The 21849-nt window shown below is 39.2% G+C and overlaps 2 protein-coding genes and 1 long non-coding RNA gene across 3 annotated transcripts; 2 read left to right on the forward strand and 1 right to left on the reverse strand.

Annotated features, from left to right (window-relative positions):
- Nucleotides 1-1019: 1019 nt before the first annotated feature.
- On the forward strand, nucleotides 1020-5906 carry got1 (glutamic-oxaloacetic transaminase 1, soluble). Its single transcript, XM_024297137.2, has 9 exons — nucleotides 1020-1411; nucleotides 2543-2724; nucleotides 2801-2924; nucleotides 3238-3350; nucleotides 3428-3532; nucleotides 3616-3766; nucleotides 4359-4524; nucleotides 4602-4744; nucleotides 5003-5906. The coding sequence occupies exons 1-9, from the start codon at nucleotides 1303-1305 to the stop codon at nucleotides 5140-5142; spliced, it is 1233 nt and encodes a 410-aa protein (XP_024152905.1). The 5' UTR covers nucleotides 1020-1302; the 3' UTR covers nucleotides 5143-5906.
- Nucleotides 5366-21835, reverse strand: LOC112161734 (metal transporter CNNM1). The gene is made up of 10 exons (XM_024297135.2): nucleotides 19620-21835; nucleotides 14733-14876; nucleotides 12889-13029; nucleotides 12636-12805; nucleotides 12446-12545; nucleotides 10437-10582; nucleotides 9342-9585; nucleotides 8209-8313; nucleotides 7859-7954; nucleotides 5366-7588 (listed from the first exon to the last, which is right to left on the reverse strand). Exons 1-10 carry the CDS (start codon nucleotides 21088-21090, stop codon nucleotides 7509-7511), a joined length of 2697 nt encoding a protein of 898 aa, XP_024152903.1. The 5' UTR covers nucleotides 21091-21835; the 3' UTR covers nucleotides 5366-7508.
- On the forward strand, nucleotides 9348-10696 carry LOC118599708. Its single transcript, XR_004949169.1, has 2 exons — nucleotides 9348-9501; nucleotides 10452-10696. It is a non-coding gene; the product is annotated as an uncharacterized LOC118599708 (long non-coding RNA).
- Nucleotides 21836-21849: the final 14 nt, after the last annotated feature.

Raw genomic sequence — 21849 nt, forward strand, 5'->3', positions numbered from 1 at the left:
ACTTATTTTTTGTAATTTTTGTCAAATTTGAGACAGACGCCCACCACAATAGCCGCTTCTGGATCTCACTCTGCCTCATATTTGGCCCTTGACTTGATTATATAATACAATTTGTCTGTCTTAATCTTATTACTATTATTATTTTGCTTGTTTCACCTTAAACATAATAGAAATGGCCACTTATTTTTAATGTTCAATAATCACAAAGGTTAAAACGAGATTTTTTTGTTTTTATTTTTACAGTATCAAATAAATACAAAATTATTCATGTTTAATTCTGGAGCTTAAACAACTAAGTGACAGACATGATAAACAAGAGACGTAGAAAAGTGGCAACAGCAGGAGTAAACGCAAAGGGAAAATTAAACACTTTCAAATCTAAGCAAAGCTATTTGTGAACAGTTTTTTAAAAATCTTTTTGCCTGAAAGTTTTAAGAAAAAAGCAGCAAGAGGGTTAACACTTCTATTGAATTGTTAAAGCAAAAACGAATACTCAAATCTGTAATTTTGGTTTATTTAAAGCTCCACTTAATCATGTTTTGGTCTATTGTAATAGCATTTCTAATGGTCTTACAATCCTGTTGGTGCAGAAGTAAGCCTCTGCTGATATCCCATCATCCCTTTGTGTACACTCTCTCCTGCTAGTTTACAGCCCCTCATGTCATTATCAGTGCAACAAAAATGTAGTTTTAATGTAAAATTATATTATATATGTCTTCAATTGTGAGAAAAATGCAATAAGAACACCAAAAATAGGATTTTCATTGGAGTGGGTCTTTAATTAAATACATGAGCAGACTACCACAGGTTTAAACTCAAATTTTATTGTGTTTACAGTTTAAATATATTTTTTAAGTTTGTGATTACAGCAAAAGCTGTGTGTTTTCTTTTTGTGTCACGTGAAAAGAGATGTGGTGGTCCCCCAGTGAGTGGACAGAGCTGGCAATGTTTCTGCTACCACCGCCTCTGGCTCCATCTAGTGGCCGAATGGTTTAAAGCAGGACAAACAGTGACGCACAGACATTCGTTGCCAGGTTTGTCTGTCACGCGGCAGATAAGCTCATTGGTCAACGGCTCCTGTCCGTGCGTTTTCCTGAACTTTAACCCGGCCAACAGATCGATGCAGAGATGGGCTTGGCGTGTACGTCAACGTAAGCCGTACTCCCACTGGTTAAAGCCGCTCACACCTACTTTTCAGCCCTCGAATCCAAGTTTGAAGGTGAAACTCGTCTCACATCCTGTTAGCTAGCTCACTCGGTGACCGTTAACTGCTGCTCAGTCAGAAAAAGCAGAAAAAACGCCATGTCGGTGTTCCGTGATGTCCAACAAGCAGCCCCGGTTGCGGTCTTCAAGCTAACCCAGGACTTTAACAACGACCCGTTTCCCAATAAGGTGAACCTCGGGGTTGGAGGTGAGCTCGCGCGCCGTGTTAGCCATGGTAACGGTTACCAAGAGCAACGGGCCAGGGGAAGCGGCTCTGCCAGGCGAATTAAGGGACCAAAGAGATTAATGTCACCTGTTCAGGAGTTTACTGTCAATCTATTATTCTACACAAGTAATACATGTAAATGCATTTAATATATATTCTAAATATTTTATGCTGTATTGTTAAAATGCCTTTTTTTAATGGAAATTTGATTTAAAAAGAGGTAATATTTGTTTTCAATTATGCAAAATCTTTGTCTTTCTCAATCCATTAAATAGGGAATACCTTGATACTCAATGAAGATATTTCTTTTAATTTGTAATATAAAAACAAACATAAAGGACAGCTCTCTTTGGTCTGACCTGAGCTCCTGGAATCCAGTGATTTGTGTAACGTGAAGTCCTATAATCACCATCCTTCTGCGTGTGCAGATGGTCAGAAACTACGATGCAGCTGGTAGATTTAGGCCACAGAACCCCGTCACACCAAAAATAACAGCAAACTGTCGAATAATATTAATCAGTCACTAACATAATGCTCCAAACAAATCACTTGTTTCCATAATTTATATTTTTAAATCATAAATGGTTTTTTTTTTCTCACATTTTTAGTTAAAAACAGTCACTTTTAACAAGTGGAGTTGCACAAAAAGCTGATACATGTCTTAAACTTAAGAGATTATTGGAAAGGTGTTATCAAGAGTTCAGCTTAATAGAAGCAGCAGGGATAAAAACATGGATTTGCAACATTTTGGGGGGAAAAAGAAGGGGAATCAGTTTCAGACTGTGTTTGATCACAATAATATGATTTCTAATGAAATAGTGACAAGCAATATGCCTGAGAATGTATAATTTCCTGCCTTTACATCCACCTGTGTATTTGTTTGCAACTTAATTTCTAAAATCGTAAACAAATAAGACCAATTTGGAGTGTGTGACTTTGATCCTCCACTTGTGTTGTTATATAGTCTATAATCATTCATGAAAATAACAATTCCTGCTCAGTGAAATTCCAGAAATCACCAGAAAATGTGACTTGTTCTGCAACATAAACACACCAAAACCTATTTCTATTGACTCTCCTTTTCTTCTTTGTTGTAAAACATGTTTCCGGCAGCTTACAGGACAGATGAAGGCAAACCCTGGGTTTTGCCGGTGGTTAAAAAGGTGGAGAAGCTCATTGTGCACGATGACAGACTAAACCACGAATATTTGCCCATCCTGGGCTTGCCCGAGTTCAGATCGTCTGCTTCCAAGATCGCGCTTGGAGATGACAGTCCTGCCATCCGGGAGGACAGGGTTAGTGCTTCCAAACTCTCCTTCTCTTTCTCATGTGGTTGCATGAAAACTAAGCGTTTTCTCTGGCTTTGGTCAGGTGGGGGCTGTCCAGTGTCTGGGGGGTACCGGCGCTTTGAAGATGGGTGCAGAGTTCCTCAGGCGATTCTATAATGGAAACAATAACACAAAAACACCCATCTACGTCTCAGCACCGACTTGGGGTAAGCCCACACATGCACAAAAGTAAACAGTGAGGCGGCACAGAGTACAAACCTGCCTATCTCTACGAGTAAAGTTCCTCATGTGAGGACTTTGCTTCATTAGAAACCTCTACACACTCAAAACTGAGGAAGTAATTAAAGCTTTGCATTAGGAAACATGTCCTCCTGCTATCACATTTTATCAGCAATGTTCATTTTTTATCAGTTTAGATATGTGCAACACCTGTAAAGCAACCTTTTTGTTTGTTATCTGCAGGAAAAAAACAATAAGAGTAATCACATCTTGTTTTTTTTTTTTTTTTTTTTTTTCTAGAAAATCACAACGGTGTTTTCAACAACGCCGGCTTTGAGGATGTTCGTCCATACAAGTACTGGGATGCGGAAAAAAGAGGTCTAGACTTGGCTGGTTTCCTCAGTGATTTAGAAGTAAGTGAAATTCAGACAACTAATTATATATATATGTTTTTATTCTAGTTCATGTTTCTTTGTGTTATTTCATGCAGAGTTGTCCAGAACGCTCCATCTTCGTCCTGCACGCCTGTGCCCATAATCCGACAGGAACAGACCCAACGCAAGAGCAATGGAAGAAAATCGCTGAAGTTATGATGGTATTCATCGCCCCGATATTGTTTAAACGATATATTAGAGGACTTTATTTGAAATTAAAAGCTCATATCCTGCTTGTTTCTAGAGGAGGAAGCTGTTTCCGTTCTTTGACTCGGCCTATCAGGGATTCGCCTCAGGGAACCTGGAGAAGGACGCATGGGCCGTCCGCTACTTCGTCTCCAAAGGCTTCGAGATGTTCTGCGCTCAGTCATTCTCCAAGAACTTTGGCCTCTATAGTGAGTACAATCTGAAAACTGTAAAATTTGAAGCGGATCGCATTTTTTTATGTGAAATTTGGGAAAAATCTTAAACAGTTTTTGTTTGATGTCAGCTGCTTAACCCTTTAACTATTGATTTTGTGTATTATTCCCCAAGGTATGGAGCCCCTAAGGGACATAGAAAAAAATAATTCAAGTAAAAAACATTGAAAAAAACTTTTTTTTTTTTTTCGAAAAACTTTTTTTTTTCCCTAAAAATTGAAGTAAAAAAAATCTATTTACTGACTGATTTGCAACAGATAGTAACTAATGCAGTTTTTTTTTCTTCAATTTTTAGAAAAAACATTTTTTTTCAGTTACTATCTGGTGCGCACCAGTTACTAACCAGAACATTATTTTTTCCTAAAAAACTGAAGTAAAAAAAATCTAGATAACTGATTATGTATTTTTAAACCATTTTCTTTTTTTAACTTTAATTTATTTTTTTAATTTGATGTCTCTTTAGGGGCTCAATAAGCAGTAGGAAACACATTTTTGTGGTGATTCTTTTTGTTTTTTGGTAGTTAAAGGGTTAAAAAGTAAGAAGACTTATATATTGCTTTATGTGCAGATGAGCGTGTGGGCAACCTGACCATCGTAGCTCGCGACTCAGACAACCTAAAGAGGGTTCTCTCTCAGATGGAGAAGATCGTCCGGATCACTTGGTCCAACCCGCCGTCTCAAGGAGCGCGCGTAGTTTCCCTCACCCTCACCTCGCCTGACCTCTTCTCTGAATGGTCAGCAAAGGAAATCTTTTGTTACGTTAGCTTTGCATGAAGCCCAAATCCAATTTAGACATGTTTTATTTCTTTAGGAAGGACAATGTCAAGACCATGGCTGACAGGGTCTTGCTGATGAGGGCTCAGCTTCGAGCCAAACTTGAAGTTCTGGGCACACCAGGGACCTGGAACCACATCACAGACCAGATTGGCATGTTTAGCTTCACAGGCTTGAACCGTAAGTTCGCCTCAAACACACATTTCCACGTAAACTCGTACGGTCAACCTTTGAGGTAACCAAAAATGCTGCCAAAATGAATTATTTTGATTTTAAAAAATCAAAAGCTTGTCATTAATCTAAGAAATCACATTTCTAAAATTGTAAAATGAAAAGAAGATACAAAAAGTAAGAATCTGACTCTTTTATTTAATAACTCAAGTTTGGAATTATTACCACATATAAAGGTTATCTGACCTGTAATGTTTCTACCTGCAGCCAAACAAGTGGAGTACATGATAAAAGAGAAACACGTCTATCTGATGGCCAGCGGACGTATCAACATGTGCGGCCTGACCAGCAAGAACATCAACTATGTAGCTGAGTCCATCCACGAGGCCGTCACCAAGGTGCAGTGAGCAGAGCTCCCACGCTCCGTTCTGCACGGGTACCAGCTGCTCCCGTCACAGGAACGGCGTTTCCACAACAGTTTATTGCACAATGAATGCAGTTCTGGTTTGCACAGATACTAAGACAGCTCAGATACTAAGACAGCTCAGCCCCCAGTTTGTGCTGTTTTACAGGGATTGTGCTATGCAACTGAACATTCCTAAGATTCCTGTTGATGATGTTGTATTTATGTTCCTAATTTTTGATTTTTTTTTTTGTCTTTTATTGCTCATACGTTAGTTTGTAATTACAGGAACCTTAGTGGAGGCTTATAACTATGTAATTACCTCAAAGAGTCAAAAAAATATTATATTTTCATAAATAGAACATTCCGTTTCCAGTTCAGGCAGCAGTATCAGGACCAAAGTGACTGAAGCATTTGTTCTTAAAAGCCCACACATGCTCAGATCAGTTAATGAATGTACTTTTTCAGGAAAACTCAAGTGTAGATAAACTCTTCTGTGATAGCTTGAACTGTAACGACACCTGTGTCATTACTTCAGATCAACCTGTGCTCTCCATGAATCTGGTTCTGACAGGTAGCAGCTGGTTACTGTTGACTGGTACTATTAGGCAAGACTTCTGCAATACAAGCATGGTAATGATCAACCCACCTGTTATCATATCTCCTTATGGACAGTAAAGCGATAAAGAAGACTTTTAGGAGACACACTGACATGAATGAATGATTTATTTCAATAAAGATAAATAAATGTTTTCCTGCATTGATGAATAAGGCTGACTTCTGTTTTGTACATGAAATAAATTGACCTTTTTCTGTTTAAAAAAATATAGAATGTGAAAAATTCTAATAATTCTGTAGATTTAATAATATTTGGCATATTTCTTTTTTTCAATATATATATTTTTAGAATCTTTGGGTATATTAAATATCATCAGTTTAATACTCTTTAAAAATAAAAGGAATTATCTGTGAGCGCTCTCTACTTAAAGCCTCTGACTCATGAACATTCCCAGCCATCAGATCAGCACGCTTCTCCTGAGGGTTGTGTGTGTACAGCTGCATCACTTTTGAACAGCTCTGCAGTGCAGCATGCTGCGCACCAAAATGTGCACAGCCTGACAGGCTGAGTGTCCCCAAACGCCACCTGTGAGCGCGATTGTGTGTTCCGATGGAGGCGGTGGCTTGACGTCAGCGTGTGTGTCACTGCCTTTGGCTGGAAGAATGATAGTGTGCCTGCAAGATTTCATGCTGCAGATAGTAGTCCTCTTTGAGCATGACAAACACAACTGAACTTTGTTTTATTATTGCTCTTGTTTGTGCTTGTTTTGTCCTGATTCAGTCGGTTACCTATTTTCAAGATGAACTCTGCACCTTAGGGGGGAAAAATTGTTTCAGACTGAGGATTATCTAAAGCCTTTACATATGCATGCATATGAAAAACTGAGAAATCTATGGAAAAATTTAGAAACATGCTAGCTTAGCTTCCAAACCTACAAACATGGGGTTATTCATATGCTCCACTGAAGGGAGGAAAGTAAAGCTTCTGGATATGTCATGATGTTTAACAGAAAGCTATCATCTGCATATAGGATGTATACTCATGTTAGAGGAGTGGATGCATTTTGCAGAACAAAGTCCATTTTCTTTTTTTTTTCTTCTTTGTAACCTTTTAACACCTGAGGCGTCGTCTGTGATGCTTAAACACAAAATCTTTAAACATACTGTAACTTTTCAACCAAAGTTAAATTAAAGCTCCTGTGTTAAAGGCTTAAAAGTTCCCATACATTTTCATTTAACCTATTATTTTTTGCCTTTCTTTAAAGTTTTGTGTTAAAGTTGTGCTCTTGTTTGCGGCTTTTTTCCCTGTACGCCGTGTGATTTTTGGTCCATTTTGGCAAAATCCGTTCCCTGTGCAAAATCCTTCTCAAACATGTGGGAACTACCTCACTAAAAAACATTTGAAAAAAAACTATAGTCCTTGACCGATCGGGTGAAAAAATAAAAAACTCACCTTCTGTAAAACATCAAGGCTTAAATATAATAATATGTGTAATGGATGCAGCCTCTATAATTAAAAAAATGTTAACACTGAATGTGATGTTATAGTTCCATGTAAGGGCAGCTAAAGTCTAAAACTTTGTTATTCAGGTTTGATAAAATCCATTCTTTTTTTATCAGCAAAAAGGACGAAGAGTGTGTCTGTGCAGTCCTGAGTATTTTTCTTTTTTCCCTTTTTTTTTGGCTACAGCATTCTATTGTGAGAGTTGAGTCAGAGCTGCAAAATAGTCTAAAGAAGTTGTAGTCAGGGAGGACAGCCAGGGAATACTGATGAGAACGAGGCTGCCGCATGCTTTCAGCCTCCTCCTTGTGTTAGCTCGTCACCGGCGGCTGCTCTGAACCCTCCTCCAAACTCCTTTCTCCATCCCGAGACTTTTTCCTCCTCTTGTTACCTAGAAACAGGAGAGAAGATGCTGGAATTCAGGTCACAAACATGCACTGTTACCTAAAACTTCTTCTTTTGGTGTTTATAATAAATCAGGGGAAAAAAATGTATTTATCTTATTGCAGCAAATAACTGAGTCATGTGTCTGACAGTGGGGGGCAGAGCACAGCCGTTGTTGCTAAGAGACCCTCGGATTTAATGCTGTGGCTGATGGAAAAGTTCAGACATATCTGACGGTTGTGTGTAGGTGAGCTCTGACACGGCGGTCATTACGCACTCAGTTTGCGCAGGAGCTTCTTTCCCATGTTCTCCTCGGAGCTGGACAGAGACAGAGAGCTGATGAAGGGAGAGGTGGACACCTCTGTGAGGACATCTGGGAACAACAGGAGCAGATTGGAAGAGACAGATGGATCGTTATCGGAATTTATACAAAGAATTTTAGGTGGGATGGATGAGGAATATTTATCAGAATTAAGAGAAAGTTTTTATTTTCATAACTTGCCTTTTAAAGTCACAGAAAATGTTTTTTCCCTAATTTCTTGTGGTTCAAATTGACCAAAAACATATCAAATCTCCACAGTTTAAATAAATATATATATATATATATATATATAAAGTAGTCCCTACCATTGTCAGCAGAGCCTTCTGGCCAGTCCTCATGAATGTAGGGAATCTCATCCATCCGGAGGAACACTGCATCATTTGGACTCCTCTGCCCGTCTGATTTACTGCCTGTCGGGGTAAAAGAGTCACAACAGTCACAGTGGGTTAGTGAATCTGCCTGTAGAGGGAGATAAAGAACTTTTTTTTCCGTTTTCAGGGTCCAGTTGAAGAATAAATACAACATTACTGGTTTAGAATTCAGATTCTAGCTGGAGATTAAGCAAATTTACTCTGGAAAAGCTCTACTGCTGTGTGTGACCAAAAACATAAAATAGAACAAAATACAAAAGAAAAAAATTCTAATAATTTGTTTACAATTTTCTAGTAGTTTTACTTTATAAAAAGGGAAAATTAGTACCCAAATTAGTAACCAAACAATTCTAGAGATTAAGGCATGAAAATAAAGATGAATTTGAGATTTTCTTAAATTTAGCATAAATTATGCTTTTTATTGTTTATTAAGGCCATTCAGGCCAACCATTAACATATTTTAAGATTCATTTATTTCTACAAGTAGGAACCACAACATATTAACCTCATCATTAATGAACTGAAGTGTCTGTGTGCAGTGGCAGTTTGGGGACCCTAGGTGAAAAATTAAATGGGTCCATCTTCCATACTCTGCAGCTGTTGTATTTTAAAAAAAATCCTTATCTAGGTTCTTCATTGGTCCACTAACAGACAAAACTAATGTTAAGGATCAAAACATTTTGATAAGCATGTGAAAACTGAGATTGTTTTAAAAAACATTTGAGGCAAAATTTGCAGTATGCATTGAAATTGAACAGGGAATATGTAAAATACAGCAATTTTGAGGATAGAAAAAAGAAATGACAGCGTTAAATAATAATGGACATTTTATTAAGTGTTCAGCTTGGGAACTCAGGCTATTGCCTACCTGTGTCTTAAGGTAAGTTCGCTCCTGTCTCTGTGCTCATTTTTGAGCAGATACTTTAAGCCAGAAGAGACAAGACGTAATCACAGAGCAACTCGTTTCTGCACTCATTAAATCAACTTTATAAAACTATGACATCAAAACACCTTAAAATAATATTAGAAGTCAGCCTTTCATCATTCGCTCATGGATGTGTACTTACGAACAATGCGATTCCTTTCGTTGAGGTGCGAGGTGCTGTGAAGGCCGGCATGCGGGTGGAGGTGTGCAAGGCGTGCCAGCCCCAGTCGAGTGTGAGGGTTCGTCAGTGGAAGGGCGATGCTGTTTGAGCGCGCCTCGGGGGCCGGACATCGCCCTTTGGAGTAAGGACACACAGCATCTGGTGTCTGAGGAGAGCTGTCAATGCGATTGGCTGTCAGAGCATTCTGGTAATGGTTCCTGGTGATCTGTGGACACGAACAGAAGTTAGTCCTGCTGGGACCAAAGGGGACATTTTGACACTACCTAAACCCTTTAGGGAGTGTAGCACCATGTTTTCTTGCTTTCTAGGTCTTCAAATTTGTAACATTTGTAAGAATATGTAAACATTATGTTCAAATCCAGTCATTCGTGCAAAATTAATCAGCTGAGACGTCCCAGCACAGCTGGAGCAGCAGCGTTTGAGTCTGCTCCAAAATAACCGTCATTGTTAGAAGTCAAATCTGAGCATTATGCGAGGAGCTTCTTCTGCCTGATTTAAGCTTCCAACAACAACCCACTGCATGCACAGCCTCACACGTGACATGTAAAAAACATATTCTATGCTCATTCATCTGAAGACAAAGTCTGTGAGCCGCTCTGACCGAAGCTGCAGCTCCGGCCCCGCAGCATGGCCTGAGAGGGAGGAGCCAGCACAGCTCATTTAACAGAATTCATTTTACTGTTCTCTGTTCATGTGGACCGAAATGGGTTGAAATCAGGCTTAACCTCCTTCAGAGCAAACAAAAATGAATATTAAGACATTTGTGTTGTTAGTTAAGCACAGATAATTATTTGTGTGTATAATGGAGCTCATTTAGTGATTAAAGAAATATTGTGTGTTTTGGGGAGTTGCAGGATCTCTGCATTTACTCAGAATCTGGGATTAGGACATATCAAAGCAAACATTCTGCAGCACAGCTCATTATATTTTGCTCTCTTATGATCAGGATTTATTGCCCGCACTACAAGAGATTAGGGACTTAATTAAGCTTATAATAAGCCATAATTGAGTTTTAATGATGGAGGTGTATTTTGTTCTTGCATTTCTGTTTGTAACCTTGATGATCTGCAGGTCTGTAAGCTGCCGGACGGAGTAGTCTGGGAGATAAAGTCCCAATCCCGGTGGGAGCTGGCCCATGCTGCCTCCACTCAGCAACGAATCTGATTGGTTCAAGCCGCTGCTCCGGGAGCTGCACCGGCGAGCTGAAAAACAAAATAATTAAACTTTTGACCATTTTTCCACAACTGTAATGCCAAGAAAATGTGTATATAGAGGATTTATGGTTCTATAAATATAATAAAATCACTTCCACTGTTTTTGTTGTGTATTTTTAATGTCAAATTTCACATACCAATAACATAAAAGTAGTTTTAATTTTCATATCTTAAAATGTGTGTAATTAAATGAAAATGCTTCCAAATTATGACTTTTACCTGATTAAAAAAACATATTTCTCTGAGAAATATTTTCAGTCTTTAAAGAGCACAGATGCTCCCTGGTGTTCATGATCAGTCTCTTTTTTTTAGCTAATAAAACGATTCGCATTTTATAGCAAATGTGAGTGAGCCTGTGACATTTAATAATTCCACATATAAAAATGAACAAAAAATGACAGAAAATTAGAATAAAAAATGCATAGGAAAAGACAAAAAAAGTGTTTTCCTTGTTTGTGTCAACTTCATTCCTTCTTTCAGCTCATAAAGAAGAAAAATATCTCCCAGGAACGGTGCTCCCATTTTTTTGATAGTGAGAACACTGTTATTAAAGTTATGTTTGGATGTGGATAAACTTCTAGTCTCTAGAAACACAGGAAGGTTGCATTGCTTTTATTATCTTACAGCATCATATGAACCTGTCCTAGTTCCCTTTTTTGTCTTTTACATTTCAAAATGTACAAGAGTTTTGGTCATTTTGCCTTCCCTGAGTTATTAAATCATTTTATAAAGATAGGAGAGTTGGATTATAAATCAGATCAACATGCATAAAGTTTTTTTATGTATAGTTTTGAACTTGTTTTTACTTTTTTTAATCAAATCATGCCAAGTATACTTATTTTTTTTTATTTCACTAATATACTTTGGAAGCATTTTTTTTTACATGAAGCCACAACATTTTCTTTTTCTGAGTCATCATTCTAAAAATGGTTAACCCTGTTAACCTCTTTTCGGTTCCAGGCTACGAGCAGACGTGTGTTCCAAGCTCTCTCCACCCTGAAATAGTTTTATATCTACTCACATAGCAGTGGGATTTATTGTTACATGAGAATTCTTAATAACCCGAATCTGGACCCGGATTATACAAGTTCACTTCCCCCCTCTACCTTTCAGGCAATGTATCCTTGATTGCTTGAAATAAAACATTTCCAATCTAATCTAATCTAATCTAATCTAATCTAATCTAATCTAATCTAATCTAATCTAATCTAAATGAAAAAAAATACATAAAATTAGTTTTCTAGGTCTATCCACGAATCATACGTGGAAATATATTGATTTTTGAGGATAAATCTGTAAAATCTTCCAAATCTGCTGGAATTACGTTGATTGCGTTAATCAATGAAAAATATGGTAAATTAAAGAACATCAACATTAAAATTCCGGGGATAGCCTTTTTTTTATTAAGAATTATGACTCCGAAAAAAAAGTTTTGTAGCTTCATATAAAAAAAGTGCTTCCAATGATGGTTGAGATTTCTTTATCTATACACTTCAAGAAAAAGTTTTTGAGTTTTCAATAATAAAGTCAAAACAGTCCTTATTCTCTCCCTTCTGAGATGCACCACCTCGAGTAATGAGAAAAGAGCGAGTAAGAAGACGCTCTCTCTGCTTGAGCTGGATTTCATATAATCCAGCTCAGGTCTTGTCCTTCCTCTGGGAAATGTCTCTGAAGTCACTTCTTTTAATTACTTTCTACCCGCAACCTCTGCTGCGGCTCCTGCAGGCTGACAGACAGACGCTGGGTGGCAATTAGAGAAAGAAAACATCCACGACTGCAGCATTTTTGCCAAACTCAGCTGTCCTCCATTATCATGACTGTGAGAATTACATATAGCATGCAGTGACATACCAGAAGGCAGAGGAGGGATTAGTGCTGGCATGCCGTAGTATGAGAAAGGTCCATTTTCAAAGCGGAGAGCCTCCTTTCCTATCTCTACTTCCACACGCCCCTGAAAAGGAGCGCAGGAGATTGATGCAAAGTAAGAATTAACTCATGTAGTAAATGAATGAACACATCCTGCCAGACTGTTTGGGCTCACCTGCAGGATGAGAGTGAAATAGTCCACAGGCTTGTTTCTCTGATAGAGGTAGTGTTGAGGAGCGTGCTTGTTCTTAGGGTTGAACTCCAATTCCTGCACAACGCTGGGATGCTTGATGAGACGCAGCAAGATCTTCTCCGACAGATGGCACGGCCTGAAAGGCTCCACCTCTGCACAACAGGTTTCATGAAAACAAGTAAGAAAACAAGTAAAAGCACAAGTGCAGCATCTGTATCCATGAGAACCAAATCACCTGTTGCCATGAAACGATGCGTGGCGAGCAGCAGCTGCGGGGAGATCTTCACCTTCAGCTCATTCTCAGCCATTTTGAAGATGGAGAAATCCTGCAGGTTCCTTTCCTGGTTGGACACTCGTCTTTTGGTCCGGTTGTCAGCTTTGAGGATAAATATTGTACAGTTTTAAAAAGGCAGAAGAATAAAAGTTTAAGTCCTGATGGTAACATTTTTCTGTGTTTTGTGCATTTTGAAAATTGGTGAAGTGTGATTATTAAAAATACTAGATTAAACGGATCCATTGTGTCGCAGAAATAAGTGTGCAAGGATTATTTATTCAGAAAACAAAAGTTAAAATGAGATTGTAAATTGCATCGCATGTGTGTGGAGACAGGTATTCCATTAAAATATTTTTAAAGCTTGAAGTTTTGCTGTCATTTTCTGTTCGTCTGAGTACAGATGTGGCAGTTCAGAGGAAGCATATGAAAGGGGAACAGCATCTTCACATGGAGGCTTCCCGGCTAATTAAAAATGAGCAGATTATGAGATTAGCCGGGATCCTGGGTCGTCCATTTTCCTGATTTAATTATGCAACAGAAATGAGCTGAATACAACAGGGAAGATGTAATCAATGGTTCTGATAAAGGAAAAACACACAGATGAAAGATGTAAAATTATATCTGTGGTTCTACTCATTTGTGTAAAAAAAAAAGGGCATTCCTGTAGAGAATTCAAATTCGGGGGTGTCCAAAATCGTTTTTTGAAGGCCTAACCCTTGTCGTGGAGGGATGCAGAGCCCTCATGCTGTGCCACAGGGGAGAGGCATATTTCTTCGTGTAAGTGTGCTCTGAAGCACAGAAATTTACCTTTAAATGTAAGTAATGACTGATTTGTTTTAGCTTGACCTTTCTAAAGTAAAAAAAAGGATGTTGTTGTGTTTTTCTGAGCGCTAGCAGCACCATGCTAACGTAGCTGACCGGCGACAAGTGATGACATCATCAAATGGGAGTAATGTCCAAATTTTCCAATTTTTCCATGGAAGTTTTTCCTGTTTCATCAGATTCAGTTTTTTAAATCTTTGAATTTCAATATCATTTTTTTTCCATTAAATGTTAAATCTTAAGATTAAAAGCATTGAAATATTAAAAATTGAAAATTATATCTCAGAGCATAAAATTTTACTGTTAAAAATCAAAGGTTTAAAAAAAAATCAGAAAAAAAATTCTAAGCTTTGAAAAAATTCAGAATCTGACTGAACAGAAAAACTTTCATTTATTTCCCATAACTCACCATTTAAAGGGCTAAATGTAGAGTCCCACTCCAAATAGATATTGATCTATTATAAAGTGGTCTTTTAATTATTATTTTGCTGTTTTTAGCCAAAAATTTAAAAAAATCTGTGTTGTTTTCTACAGCATAGTTTCTGTAGAGCACCAGTTCATTAGAAATCCCCCTCTAAGATGTGGGCGGACCTTTTGCCACAGTGTAAATCTTCCCCATTTCCCATCATTCATCTATTTAAATGCTCTCCTGCTAGCTTACAACCCTAATCTATCATTGGTGGTGCAACAAAAACTGTTGGAGGTATCCAGCTGTACAGTTTTGAGCCCCGAGGAAAATGAAGACGTACATGGATCTATTTGTCTGTAATTGGATTTATCAGAATAGAGAGGAGCTGACGATTGTAGCTCCTACTTCACACCTACAAGCTTTTTCCAGCTGTGTTTTTACGTCTGCTCCTGATTCACAAGGATTTGAAAATAGAAATACTCCAAAATTTAGAAAACATGTTAAAAATACCCAAATCACAATTTTTATCTGTAAAAAACAAACTGGCAGTATGAATGATTGGGTGAATACATACTGTACAGGTCAGTCTCATCCACGATCTCCGACTTGATGATCTCTTCAATGACGTCCTCCAGCGTGACGATGCCCATCACCTCATAGAAAGGGTCTCCTTCGCCCTCGCTGTTCACCCTCTGAACCACAGCCAGGTGGGACTTACCTGCATGGAGGATTATCGTATTAGCAACATGTTATTTTCTAAACTCAAGCAACAATTCTCCTGCAGTTGAAGCATAACCGAGTCGACATCCTCCAGCCGGATCTGAGGGGTCAAGAAGAGAGTCAGCTCTCACTGATGCAGCAAAACAGAGACATTCACCTTGGAGGTTGAGTTAGAATTCTGCATTCATTTGGGTTCTGAGACGAAAACAGAGTCGACATTTAGGGATTAGTCTGGGAGCACTTTTGATGACTTGACCCCTTACATAAACATTAAGATTATGCAATCCGTTTGGGAATGTCTGCTGAAGAACTGCCCATGCCACCTCTGTGAAAGAAACAACACATGTGCGCTTTATTCACCCCATGAGCAAGCCTCTAACGCTACGCCCCCACATACTGTGATTCGCCGGGTACGACAGGCCTGCCATATACAATGACACAGCCCGCCAACAGCATTTGTTGCCTTGAGTCGACGAAGGCAAAGTGACAAGGGCTCAGCATTGCCACAAACCTTCAACATCACACGGAGAGCAGAACAGCAAAAGACAACTCCAATAGCTAAAACACAAACTGGTGTTGCATAAGAGCTTTTTATTTAAACTCACTAAGGACAAACATTTAATTCAATTTCATCTTTAAATTTAATCTGTTTTATTTATGACTTGTGAAATGTCCCAGATTACTGTCGTACGCTTTAACCAAAATCTGAGGCTCAGATTGTGGGAGATGAGCTGATTCAGGCGGGATCAGTGCCAGCGGATCAAATGTATCAGAAGCTTTAATCCATCCCAACAAGCAAAAAAGAATAATAAAAGATTGACTGACAGGCAGCTCTGCACATCAAATTGTGTGACACAGCAGCGTTGCTTTGGGCGCTCAGGTCAGCTTGCCTGCAGAGCGCAGGTGAATCAGAGCAGGATTTGCCCTCAGCTGCTGTAATGCGCCCGGGCACCGCATTACATCACTCGTGTGTTACATAATAATCTTGCAGGCTGCACACTCTCCCACAATCACACATGCACATCCATATGCCTGGGGTGAATCCTAGTTCTCCACGGCTGTCCCTTTCGGAAATGTTAACGCTCCAGCAGGTTTTCCTGAATTTTTGCCGTTTCTATGTGAAATAAATGTTTTCATCAACAGGATTTTCATGGAATTAGTTTTTTCTGCAAGATTGCAACATGAAAAAAGAGAGAAATGAATCATAGTTTATTTCTGCATTAATAGATTTCCTGGCTGTTTACCACTTGTTTACATAATAATGATCTAGTTGGTATAATAACACTTTGGCATCCATTGTGTGCAAACATTTTATGATTGAAGTGTTTTTTTTCATCATTTTTATTTTTTAGCGGTCTGCATTAACTGGCCTATTTGACCCCTTATCTACAGTTTTTATGAGGTTTTAGTGCTCAACTTTATATTGTCATATTTATTACAACAAACTCCATCTATTTGTGTTCTAAGCTGTGTGGTCACGGGGCTGCTGGAGCCTATCCTACTGTTGGATGAAGGGGGAGTACAGCAGGATGCATACCAAGGGACAACTTACATTAGTCATTTGTTTCTAGGCTGTTTTTACACATGCACCGGTAGAAGATGCAAACTCCCAGCCGAGATTTAAACCAGAACCTCCTTGCTGTTAGGTGAGAGTGCTAACCACTACACCCACGTACAGCCCAACAAACTAACAAAAGGAAAAAACATTTTTTTAACTCTTATTGTAAAGACAAAAAAATGTGATGTTTAAATCACAATTTTCCGCAGAAAGTAAAGTGTATTTTGACACACTGCCAAACTGTTGCCAAGTTGGTCTCTCTTCAGGAGGTTCAAATCAGTAAAAAAATAAATAAATAAATAAAACAAAAAGTCATCTGGATTTAGTTTTTTAAGTTGAGGACATTTCATCTCCAATCCAAGAAGCTTTCTCAAATCTTGGACAGAAGACGAAAGGCGAAGTGAGATATTTAACTGAAAAAACTAAGCCCAGATGATTTAAAAATAAATAAATAAATAATAAAACTGTTTATGAAAGTCTACATATAAATTATGTTCATAATTGTGAGATTGAAAAACTTTAACGCGGAGTCTAGTCAGAAATTAAAAAAAATGATGCACAGTGAATCTGATGGACAAACTCAATCATCTAATTTCCATTAAATTTATAAAAAAAATAAGTATTGGATACATTTGAAAATTCTAGGTATAAATATTATTGGTATGACAACTATTTTTTCACCTTTTTATTAACTTTTTTGTTCAGTTATTTAATCATTTCTCTTCTTTTTTCAATGTTGTTTTCTTTCTCACTGTTACACTTTTTTTTGTTAATATATATTAAGATCCAATCAATTCCTCTTAAATGCTGTAGTTTAAACAAACAGTATTGTTAATGATTTACTAATTATCCACTTTTTGGCAAATCCTATCAGGAGTTGTCACAGCCAATCAGCTTCATCCAATCCGTACTGACACAATTCCTGACACAACCCATTTTACTCGGGCTGGGACCGGCACAGGGAGACTCAGACTCGGACCCCCCTGTGACTACATAATGACCCACACTGGAGTAAAGTCATCAGGACACCTGGTTTCCCCGGCGCCAACTGAACCATCCAGCAACTACAAGGATTTTACAAATAAATACATTTATATACTCAAAGATTTTGTGAATCCTAACGGATGAAATTTATTTCGGTTGTTTGTTAGTAATGTTGAATTTTGTTAGTTGCCATCAGATTACTGTAAACTAAGTTATGCAGTACATAGACTTCAACTGATGGGTTATGGCCCTTCTTTGTTAAACAATGAGATTCCTTTACATGTTTCTTCTGTATGAATATGTTGTTACACCTTATGTGGCTAATGAAACAAGTAGCATTTTATTAAGCCTCTTAAATTATAAATGTTTTCATCTCCAGTTTGCTGCCTTTGTGTTTTATCTCCGTTTCTGCTATTCATTTCCTGAACACGTGAATTTTTATTTTAACACAAGCAAGCTGCTTCTTTGTTAAAGTCCCACTCAAGTCATCTTTTGATCCATTGTAAAATTTTTCAAATTAGTCTTTTAATTTGATATTTATCATATTTAGCAAAAATTTTAAGAAAAAAAAAACTGTTGTTTTCTATAGGACACAGTTTCTGCAGAGCGGCTACGTCACGTATAAGTTCGTTTTCAAACTGTATTTTTTTTACTCCTCCTGATTGACGGTGATTTGAATAAAAAATACTCAGGAATGCAATTTTACGTTTATTTTTCTTTATATAAGCACATTTTTCACCAGATTAGGTCATTAATAGAGGACATTGTAAGTTTGATTTGAATGAAACTTCTAATGTTGAGTTTAAACAAAAAAATCTAATTGGTTTATTTGCAGGAGATTATCCATTTAAATTGTAAAAAAAAAAAATAACAACAAAATTTTATAATAATTGGAAAATGCAAAAACATTGTAATCTATGTGGTTTAGATAGCAGTTTAGGACTAAAAACTAAGAAAAGTATCCTGACTTTTTTTTTTTTTTTTTTGCTTTAACTGTTAAATGTTTTTCTTTTACTACAGAAAGTCTTGCTGTTAGAAATTTTACAACTTGCCGAAATGTTTTCCTTAAAGGGATTAAATTACGTCTGAAATTCAATTCTCTGCTCAAAGACTTCACCTCAACGCATGACCCATCTCCCTGAGACTCCGTCACAGCTTCCAGCCCAATCTGGGAGCCTTTAATCCTTGTGAGCACAGTGGGAATCGCTGAGGGGAAGTGAAAGGTCGACGCTGAATTTTTCATGCTTTCTCTGCAGGTCTGGATGCCTGCGACCTACAGAGAGAAAAGAACTCCAGGAGGAAGTCACAGTGGGCTGACAATTAAGTACACACTAATAATCTAAAGGTGAAGCCTGGCGCCACCTTTGCACTTTGTTCAGAACGCCACACAAACACGATGGAAATCGCGGGTCAGACGCTGATGATTAAGGTCATTTTTCATAATCCTGGACGAGACAAAGCCGCAGACCTCCTGACCTACTGCAGACGTGATTTTTATTTACGACCTTGCCAAAGTCAACTGCCTCCCACTTTGACCTTTTAATAAAAACAGATTTTAATCTTAATCCCCCTTATAGAAATACTTAATAGCTGCTCCAGTGGCTTCTGGTTGTCCATATTTCATCCAGTGAATACACTGAACTGATTTCAAGTGTTATAGAGACTCCACAGGGAGCTCACACACTTGTTCACAGATGCTAGAGCTTATCAGGTGAGAGGATGACAGAAAGTTTTTTTTAATTAAAATATGTATTTTTTGTTTGTTTTGTATCTTTCATGTTTGATGCTCACATGGAGAAAAGTTTATTGAGTTTCTCATGCAGGGATTCTCAGGATAACTAAGTTCTATTGGTGCTTTCTAACCTCTGGCTGAACCAAACCAACTGTGTGACATGGTATCACATTCCACATATGGCTCTCACTGCTGAGGGGATCAAAGGGCTTTACTGGCAGGTCCACTTTAAGCCAATGGACTTATGTATACACTGACATTTGCACTGAAAATGTACTTCTTAAGTGCGCAGTCACTTCAAAGGACATCTAACTCCTAAAGTGGCGGGAGGTTGCCTTGCTCTGAAAACATGTGGCGCCAAAAATGCTCACAACAAGAGGGCGCGCAAAATCAAAAAGCCAAGCAGAGAGAGCACGGACAGGGAGGCACGCGGAGCAGACGTCCAGCAAGCCAGATCGGAGGGTTACCTCTTTTGAACTCCTCCAGCATCACATCCAGCTTGGTGTCGCTGAAGACGCAGTGCATGGGGTGCTTGTAGAATCGCGTGATGGTCTTCAGAGGAGTGCAGTCGTCCGGATCCACGAAGGCCAAGTCTTTGACGAACAGGATGTCCACGATGTTTGACCTGTCGTTCTCGTACACCGGGATGCGGGTGAAGCCGCTCTGCATCACTTCGGACATGGTCCCGAAGTCCAGCACGGCGTCGGAGGAGAGCATGTAGCAGTCTGACAGCGGGGTCAGAACGTCCTCCACAGTCTTGGTCCTGAGCTCCAGAGCTCCCTGGATGATGTTGAGCTCCTCTTTGACCAGGTCGTGGTACGGGTCTGTGACGCGCAGCATGGCCACCAGCTTCTCCCGGGTGTAAAAGCTGCTTATCTCTTGGTGCAGCATTATGTCCAAAATCTTGGAAACTGGATAAGCGATGGGAAAGAACACCAGCATCAGAAAACGGGTTGCGCAGAGAGTCTTGGAAGCGATGGCGAGGCTGTGTCGGGACGCCACGGAGTGGGGCAAAATCTCTCCAATAAAAAATATCCCCAAAGTGCACGAGGCAGTCGACAGAGCTGTCATTCCTAAAATCTGGCACATCCAAACCACAAAGCATGTATTTGTGAGCACGTTGCCCAGCACCACTGTACAAAGGATGTAGTTTCCATGTTTACGCACGGACTCGATTTTCCGCGCGTATTTCTGTTCCTTCTCTGTGCCACTGTTCTGCAGGACGCGCAGCTCCACTGGGTCCAAAGCCAGCATGCTGATGTTCAGACCGCTGCAAAGAGCAGAGAGACCCAACAAAAGCACAGAGACCCCTGTTTGGAGCCAAAGATCCGCCGCTGGATGTTTCTCAACAACTGCTAACCAGAAGTCTTTGGTGCTGAAGTGTTGCCACTTAACTCCGTCAAACGCGCACAAAGAATAGTATTTAATTGCCTCGTTTCTGCGCAGATCTTTGGCGAAAAGCTCCACCAAAACGGAGTTGTGACTTGATGTGGACTTAAAAGAGCCCAGCAGTTCTATATCAGAGCTGCGCGCATTCTCCTCCTCGCATGGGTTCGCTCTGGAACGCAGCCGATTCTCTGCATCCTCGATGCTCCCACCTGCCTCCTCTATGAACGCGATCCACGGAGCGGCAGGTGCGGCGGCAGTTCTGCCGCTGCTGTTCAGGCTGCTGGGATGCTCTGAAAGTGGGAAAGCGGAGTAGTAAACCCTGAGCATGAAGCGGCTCCCCTCGGTCGCCCTCAGTATCCCGTCCTGCACGGACAGTTCTCCGCTCCGGGTGTCCTCGGGCCGGACGCCGAGCAGCGCGGCTGCTGGGGGCGCGAGGGAGGAGAGCGCGCCGGCGAGAAAGAAATATAGTAGCCGGCGCGGATGCAGGATGCAGCGGACAGCATCCGCAGCATCCGCAGCCATCATGCTGAATGAAGCACTGAAGGGCATGGGAGAAGTGGGTCACGTGGTTTGGGGATGGCATGGATGGAGCGGCAGGACGGTGTGATTTATAGAGAGAGAATCTCAGAGAGGGGAGGTGGAGGATACTGAAATATACATGGCAAATCTTGACGCAACTTGCTTTCAGCTGCTTTCTAAAAATAGAAAAGAGGAAATGCCCAATCATGAAAGATGAATGAAGACGGGACATCTGATCTGCAGGAATCCCTGTTCATCCTCGAAAAGGAAAAGAGGAGATGCAATCTGTAAAACAACAGAACTGCAGGTGAAAATGTTGCGTTTGCACACTTCAGGCTTTGTTGCGGAGTCTCCACTAGATGGCAGCATTATCTCCTACTTTGATGCAATGCGCTTTAGAGAGTGCCGTTCATCTGGCCTGTCAGTTTGGAAATGACAAATACTTCATGTTTGAGTTTGCAGATTCATTACTCTGTGTAGCAGTCAGATTTTATAAGATATTTTCTTTAAATGTGCATACATTTTTGGATAATATAATCGTTGCTTACTTTGTAAAAAAAAAAGGAAAACAAAGAAAAAAACTTACTCTGAGCTTAAAAAAATGTAAAATATATTTTATGCAGTTTGTGATTTATATATATATATATATATATATATATATATGCAGCAGGAAGAGCTTTACCTGAAAACTTAAACTAAATTTACAAAAAATAAATAAATAAACTTTAATTTATTAAAGTGTTATAGTAACAATAAAACTCCAATAGGAGGTATCCGCCTTTACAAAAG

Source organism: Oryzias melastigma, linkage group LG15 (genome assembly GCF_002922805.2).
Source record: "Oryzias melastigma strain HK-1 linkage group LG15, ASM292280v2, whole genome shotgun sequence".
Lineage (NCBI taxonomy): Eukaryota > Metazoa > Chordata > Actinopteri > Beloniformes > Adrianichthyidae > Oryzias > Oryzias melastigma.

What these genes read in the sequence shown, in the direction of transcription:
- got1 (XM_024297137.2), top strand. Translation starts at nt 1,303, where the DNA reads ATGTCGGTGTTCCGTGATGTCCAACAAGCAGCCCCGGTTGCGGTCTTC. An exon ending in GGTGAACCTCGGGGTTGGAG is followed by an intron (nt 1,412 to 2,542) that starts GTGAGCTCGCGC and finishes TGTTTCCGGCAG; the next exon opens with CTTACAGGACAGATGAAGGC. An exon ending in CCTGACCTCTTCTCTGAATG is followed by an intron (nt 4,525 to 4,601) that starts GTCAGCAAAGGA and finishes TTATTTCTTTAG; the next exon opens with GAAGGACAATGTCAAGACCA.
- LOC112161734 (XM_024297135.2), bottom strand. Translation starts at nt 21,090, where the DNA reads ATGCCCTTCAGTGCTTCATTCAGCATGATGGCTGCGGATGCTGCGGAT. An exon ending in GGATGAGACTGACCTGTACA is followed by an intron (nt 13,030 to 14,732) that starts GTATGTATTCAC and finishes TTATCCTCAAAG; the next exon opens with CTGACAACCGGACCAAAAGA. An exon ending in CAGACCTGCAGATCATCAAG is followed by an intron (nt 9,586 to 10,436) that starts GTTACAAACAGA and finishes TCGTGTCCACAG; the next exon opens with ATCACCAGGAACCATTACCA.